Consider the following 8,093-nt stretch of genomic DNA (forward strand, 5'->3'; position numbering starts at 1 on the left):
GAAGTATAACTCCTGGAATAATGGTCAAAAATCCAGTATGTCTAAAAAACCATTGTAAATTCCTTCAAGTAATTTCAGGTCTTTAAATATTCATTTTATTTATGTATTTATTTATTTTGATTTCTCAATTGCTTACAAGATAATAAGTATAAGTATATACATAGTTATGAATACATGAAATGGGTACATATAAGAAAAGTAAAAGAATCAATAGGACAGGGACGGTAGGCACGTTGGTGCACTTATGCACACCCCTACAGACCTCTTAGGAAAGGGGTGAGGTCAATAGTAGACAGGCTAAGGTTAAAGTTTTTGGGGTTTGGGGAAGAAACCACAGAGTCAGGTAGAGTATTCCAGATATTGACCACTCTGTTGCTGAAGTCATATTTCCTGCAATCAAGTTTGGTGCGGTTAACCTTGAGTTTGTATCTATTGTGCGCTCTTGTGTTGTTATGGCTGAAGCTGAAGTATTCATTGACAGGTAAGTCATTGCAATGTATGGTTTTATATACCATACTTATATCAGACCGAAGATGGCATAATTCAAGGTTTTCTAGGTCTAGAATTTCAAATCTGGTGGCACAAGGTATTCTACAATGAGTAGAGGAGTGGAAAACTCTTCTTGTGAAATATTTCTGGACTTTCTCAACTGTGCTAATATCAGATATGTAATGTGGGTTCCAGACTGATGAGCTGTATTTGAGTATTGGTCTAGCAAATGTTTTGTATGCTCTAGTTAGTAGTGTAATATTACCAGAGAAAAAGCAATGTAGGATTAGGTAAACAACTCTTAACGCCTTTTTGGCTATGTAGTTACAGTGGGATCTAGCACTTAGATCATTAGAGATGAGTATTCCAAGGTCCTTTACAGAGGGCCTTGGAATACTGTTGATTGAATCATCAACAAGGTCTTGACTATTCAGCTTGTATTTTATTTTCTGATATTTTTTTTTGCCAATATGTAAGACAGAGCATTTATTTGTTGAGATTTGAAGTTGCCATTTGTTTGACCATTCTGAAACATAGTCAAGATCTTTTTGAAGGGTAGCAGTATTGTCTGTGGTGTTGAATAGCTTTACATCATCAGCAAAGAGAACGCAGTTGCTCTTAATATGGTCACAGAGGTCATTTATGTAGAGTATGAAGAGAGTTGGTCCTAGAACACTGCCTTGGGGGACACCACTATTGACAGGTACAGAATTTGATAGGACACTCCCAAATTTGACCATTTGTTGTCTGTTTGACAGGAATGCTTCTATCCAGTTATGCAGTTGTCCAGAGATATCATAAGATTTTAGTTTTAGGAGTAATTTGTCGTGTACCACTGAATCAAAGGCTTTACAGAAGTCTATGTAGATTGTATCTATTGTTTTGCCCTAATCGAGTTGTGTAGTCCATATGTTTTTGCAGTGTAAGAGTTGCAGATTACAGGACAATTTTAATTACAGGACAAGTTGTTTATTAGAGAGTAGATTGTTTATCTCTAAGTGGAGGATAATGGATTGGTTAATAATTGGTTCCATGACTTTACAGGTGATACAGCATAAGGATATTGGTCTGTAATTTTCAACTAGACTGAGGTTTCCCTTTTTGAAGATGGGGATGACCGTGGCTTGTGACTATAGGTTAGGCAAGGAGCTAGTCCAGAAAGATTTTTCAAAGATTATGCTTAGAGGTTAGGCTATGGCAGTGGATAGCCTTTTTAAGAAGTGGGCAAATATTCCGTCCGGGCCAATAGATAGGAGATGGTTTTAGATTGTGTAGTGCTTTTCCAACATTGTCTTCTGTAAAATCAATATGTATTAGATCATTGTAATTTTCTGTGGTTCAGCTAGGAAATACTTGGCATGATCCATTGCTGTTTACAAATACTGAGCCAACGAATGTGTTAAAGATGTTGGCTTTAATGGTGTCGTCATTGCAGTCTTTACCAGTAGGTCCTATCAGGAGTGGGATGGACCTTGAGTCTTTTAGTTTGTTGTTTACAAAATTGTAAAAAGTGCAAGTAGAATTGGTGTGTAGATGGTTTTCCTCTTGTTTAATGTGATAATTGGTGCATTCAGTCTTTATCTGGTGGCATAAATTTTTGTATTGGCTTTTGAAGTTGGCAACGTGACCAGATTTGTTTTTCCTCCAGAGTGATCTCTTTTTGGATTGAAGTTTCCTTATTGTTATGGATAATCTGGTGTTTTTTTTGGTGGGGGGGGGGTGAGTTGTTGTTGGTACATATAGTTTGATGACTCTTTTGACTTCAAGTAAAATATGTGGTAATGGTCTTCAACAGTATTGCATATAATATTCCTGTTCCACTACAAAGAAACCAAATCAAACTGTCCAATCTAGTCATCTTTTCCTATTGATGTTTAGAGAATCTCCACAGTGAAGTGAACATTCTATTCTGTGCACTTTGTTGAAAAACAGAGGGAGATACCATATATTGTAGGAAAATAACTTTTATTAGATAAGTAGATTTGTTCTACAACAAGTCAATGTAACATTTATATTTTAAAGCTCAAATGAAAATTATCAAAGACTTTTTGAATTCCTTAAAAGGAAATGTATTACTCACAAGCATCAATCTTTCAGTTTCTTAGCACTCCTTTTACTATGAAAGCACATTTTCAAGTAATAATCATATTCATATAAGATTGAAGAATACTATGGAATCTGCATTTATTTACAAATTGGACACATATCTTCATTAAGTTATATCAAATGCTTTATTCAGCTATCTTGAATGCTTCAGGATAACCCTAAAAATGATAGTTGTGTGATCAATACATTCAGAGTAGATTTTATTTATGATTTACAACCTAATGTTGCTGTCTTGTTACTTTTTCTTCCATGTGAAGTGAAACATTCTTCTGTTTATATTACCCTGATGAATCATCTATTAAAATGGTTCTTTTAGAACAATTCTTTTGAGGATACAATATAATGTGCTTTTTCAGTGTTGTTAAAATCTAAAAATCAATGAGTGTGGCATTCTATATGCTTCTAAACTGTAATCCTTTCTGTTGTATTAATATTAATTTACCTAATAATGTTTATTATTTTTATTACATAACTTCTTCCCACAAATTCTAAAAAGGAGTAGCACATAATCTATATGCAATCTGTAAATTATAGGAGAATGTAGATGATTTTAGCTAATCTTGAAAAATAGATCAGACCTGTTTAATATTAGATGGATCTATAGCTATGTCACTTAACTCTATCATCAGCAGATCTGTACCATCTTTAACTCCTAATTCTAATACTGCACTAAAGTATAATAGTGCCATATTGAATCAACATTAAATAGCCAAAATTGAAATCAAAATTATTAATACCTTAAAAAGTGAATAAAGAAGTTTCTGGCAGGTTTCTTGGAGATAGGAAAGTCAACTATAAGAAAAATAAATAAATTGATAAATAAATATATATTATAATTTTTTATTATTATATTTGAATACTTCCAATATGTACCAACTTGACATACATTCCAGTTAATGTACATCAGATTATATCTACTTTCCTAGTGTTTCCATTTAAGAAAAAAATGCATCCAAACCAATATTGTTGTAAGTAATGTTTCCATAAATACCAGCTTTTAAACCACTCCTTATAGAACCTATAATTCCTAGGAGATTCAGAAAGTATTTCCTTCAGAAATGCTTTACTTTTGTTTTATCTTTTTACTTATTTATTTATTTTTATGTGCTATGTAATAGTAGGAATATTCAGTTATCTAAAATTTCAGATTTTAGATTAAATCGGTGACAAACTTGATTAATTGATAGATTTTGTTGCATGTACCATTAACATCTTAACATGTGTATGATTCTTATAAACACAAAACCAGGTAATTTAGTTACTCGTGTGTGTGTGTGTGTGTGTGTGTGTGTGTGTGTGTTATATACACACACACACACACAAAATTAGTATAACTTTCTATCCTTTATTATAATATTTCATTAATATAAAACAAAAATGGTGTTCAAATTTTTTGTTGCCTATTTCCATTGAAGTACAACCAATTACCATATTTTCTATAGAAATATAGCTTTGAATCGTGCACATTTAAATAATGCAGATATTTAGTTGGATTCATTGGCTACACTAGTCCAGACCTACTTGAATTTTAATTATTTTAGGGTTTTCCAAAAAAGAAAACCTTAAGCTTTCTGACTACCATACAGGTAAATTAAAAAAATATAAAATATGAAGCTATAATATAATAAAAAGCATAAATCAACAAAATTAGCAGAAATATATTTAAAATGGACATTTCTGACTTATTCCAAATATAGACTAAAAATGGAATCTTTAGTAGTGCCCCCCATTAATTGATTCATGTCCTTAAATATGTTAAAATAGTATCAACAGATCTGAATTAAAGTCAATTAATCTAACATTTATATTTAGAACTATAAAGGGAAGGGAAGAGATGTCCTTTCCAATTTGCAAGATTGAGGTCAGCCTTGCAAGATAATCTTAGACCAGAAGCCCACCTGGAACTACTAGTTCTAACTTTATTATAAAGTTACATTAATGATCTTGCAAGTCTGAAAATATATTTGTCTCCTCACCCCAATTGCTTTTTAAGGTACTAGAAGAAGTAGAGAAGGTTGTTTGCCATGTCCACGTTACTTCTGCCACTTGTTTGACTATTATCCAGTCTGTAGCTCTTTCACTGTCTTTCAAGGTTATTCATATATATCTTTACAATGCCACAACATTGAAATTTGAATATTCATCTGGAATTATGATTGTATAGAACATGGCGGAGTGACTAAAAGATTGATACTGAGAAACTGAAAATACAACATTATTCCAGATATTAGGAAATGATTGTAAAAAATGTGGGATCTAACTGTTTTGAAAAAGGCAATGTTTTCTGCTAACCAAAGGATAGAGCAAATTATTTCAGGTTGATAGAGATTTTGTAATATTTTACAGTAACATCATATATTGTTTTACATCACATATAGATCCTCGTGTATTACAATGGCAGAATTACATATTATTTTCATAACATGGGAAGACTATTGTTGTTTTAACAAACTGGAAAAAAGTCTTCCTTGAGAGGGAGCTAGTAACATTCTATTTATCATGAACAAGAAAAGTAGTGTAGTATACATTTGATCAAAATCTACAATCAGTCACTGGCTTTTGAATTTATTTACATCACTATTAAATATAGTGCTTTTAGTTTTATATCGCTTTTAATTTTCTTGGTATACATCATAGCATCATGATGGATAAAATGAACTTCAAGCATCACTTGTAAACACTTTATTCTACTGAAATGAATATGAATTTAACTGTTTTAATCTGATTAATGTATTTTATTTTTCTTATTGTTATATATTCAGTTTTTAATTTAACTTGAATACATATTTTATCTCTGCTTGTTTTTTTATTTGTTATGAAAATATCTTGGAAGAGAATATTCATCTATCTATCTATTTATTTATCATCTATCTATCATCTATCATCTATCCATTTATCCAAGACAGTAAAATATAAAACATTTTTATGCATTTTGTAAAGGTAAAAAGCAATATTATATTTATTTTATGTGATTTTTATGATTAAATACTTTACATCTGTAAGTATTCCTTTATCTCTAGTTATGAATAATAATATCATTACATATTCTACACTAACTACATTTCCTCAGAGGTTATATTTTAAAATGATGGAAAGCTTCATTATTTGTAAGCTCTTTAAATATAAATTTTATACACAAATATATAATGAAAAGGAAAAAAAGTCAGTGAGTGAATAAAATTTCTGAATGTTTGAATTCAGGACCAGTATTAAGAATGTGTTTATACAATATGACACTTAGGAATAAAATCCTTTCTCAAGTTGCAGAGCACCTTCGATGGTTTGGGCTCAACACCATTTCTCTATCTTAATAAAGCTATAAGTCTGCCTTACATATAAGAGAGAAGAGTGTGAAATCATAAGGATTATCACTCTAATTGTTTTGTCCTGTCTGTAAGCTTTTTAATAAAGTCCCTAAAAACCTCTTGGACTTTCTGATTTCTAAACGTGAATATGATGGGGTTTAGCAGAGGTGTTATTGCAGTAGTGATCAAAGAGGCAATTTTATTGAGATTCATGGAGCTAGTTTGAGAAGGCCTAACATAAATGAAGATTGAGGTGCTATAGCCAATTGAAACAACTGTAAGGTGAGAAGCACAAGTTGAAAAGGCCTTTTGCCTTCCTGTAGCAGAAGGAATTTGCAGGATAGTATTTAGAATGTAAATGTAAGAGATCAGTGTCAGTAAAAGGGAACCTAGAATAACAGGAAGTGAGACAAGGAAATCAATAAACTCTACTAAGTGGATATCAGCACAAGCTAAGTGAAGCAAAGGGGCGCTGTCACAGAAAAAGTGATTGATTACATTGGGTCCACAGTAGGGCAAACCCAACTTCATCACAGTGGGAATAAGAATGGAAAAGAAGCCACTCATCCAGGAAGCTAATACAAGAGAAATACAGACCTTCCCATTCATTTTGATAGTATAGTGAAGTGGATAGCATATGGCTACAAACCTATCATAAGACATCATTGCCAATAGGACATATTCAGATGTACCAAACAGAAAATAGAAGTATGATTGAATGAAACACCCAGAGAAGGAAATATTCTTCAATTCCAATAGGAAGTTTTGCATCATCTTTGGAACCACTGTTAGGGTTATCAGGATTTCAATCATGGACAGGTTACCCAGGAAGAAATACATTGGTGACTGGAGGCGGTAATCTGATGAAATCAGAATTATAATAAGGGTATTCCCAATCATTGCTGCCACAAAAATGAGGAAAAACAACAGGAAAAGGATAATCTCTATTTCCCAAGGATTGGGGAATCCAATTAAGATAAATTCTGTTATACTTGTTGCATTTCTTCTTTCTTTGTGTCTTCTCTCTAAATCTTTGCACATGTTCACCTAGAACAACAGGAAGCATAATGAAATTGAAGCTGGAAAAGGTTTTCTTGAAACCGTTTATTTCTCAATCTATCATCTGCTTATCTTAATATATTATAATATTATAAAACAATTGTACACTCTAAGAAGAAATTGTTTTGGTTTTCCAATATATTTAGTTATATATATCTGAATCCATATGGACCAAATGATGAAGCTAATTTGTATTCAATATCAATTTCAGCAATAGTGATTAATCTAACACCCCAAGTATTAAGTAACTTATCTGGGTTAGAATCAAATACCCTCTGATATCTATCTATTATAATAGCAGCATAGTAACATTATTGTATGTTTGAATAATAATAATCTATTGAGAATCATCACCAGCAAATATAGAGACACTCTAAAACATACATGACCTGTCTTCCTAAAAATCTGAAATTTTTAAATGAGATTTTTCCCTTCCCAATTTCCAATACCTTGAAGTTTCTTTTCAGAAATTACAGATCCTTCTTCTGGGATAAGCACAATACTTTCTTCAAAATAGTCTGGAAAGATTCTGGAACTGGAACAGCAAGCCTTCTATTAAAATTTAGATCCATTTTTACAGCAAGATTGTAAGAGTTCTTTAACAAATGAGTCAAGGGAAGTTACATATGAGTTTCAGAGATCCCTTGAATATTTTTATATTTTAGAGCTCTACTGAGAAGATTCTGTTTGTTATATATTCTGGGATACCATCAAAAGCATGCTAATGGCAGATTAATTCCTCATGGAAAAATATTTTTTTCCCGTTTTCATTATTAGAGCAATACAGATGAGATGCAATAAAATGTTTATTTATATTTTTTCAGTGTATTCCCATGTGGTCTATTATCATAAGATATATATATATATATATATATATATATATATATATATATATATATATATATATATATATATATATATATATATGCTTTATTCTTCTCTTTGTGTTTTTAGATTTTTTTTATCTTCCCTTTATTATTTTATAAATAACTATATATCTAATATACCTTCCTCCTCCTATTTTTGTACAACAACAACTTATGTGGTTTGAGCTTTGGGCTGAGGGAGAGTGACTGGCCCAAAGTCACCCAGCTGGTTTTCATACAATACTAGAATACTGGTTTCAGAGCTTTT

At 31.5% G+C, this 8,093-nt stretch overlaps 1 protein-coding gene across 1 annotated transcript; it reads right to left on the bottom strand.

Moving 5' to 3' along the window:
- Positions 1–5,963: 5,963 nt before the first annotated feature.
- Positions 5,964–6,941, bottom strand: LOC113448492 (olfactory receptor 6M1-like). Its single transcript, XM_026719206.1, has one exon. It carries the CDS (start codon positions 6,939–6,941, stop codon positions 5,964–5,966), a length of 978 nt encoding a protein of 325 aa, XP_026574991.1.
- Between the last annotated feature and the right edge of the window lie 1,152 nt (positions 6,942–8,093).

This window comes from Pseudonaja textilis, chromosome Z (assembly GCF_049901715.1).
Source record: "Pseudonaja textilis isolate UNSWEBS1 chromosome Z, rPseTex1.2, whole genome shotgun sequence".
Lineage (NCBI taxonomy): Eukaryota > Metazoa > Chordata > Lepidosauria > Squamata > Elapidae > Pseudonaja > Pseudonaja textilis.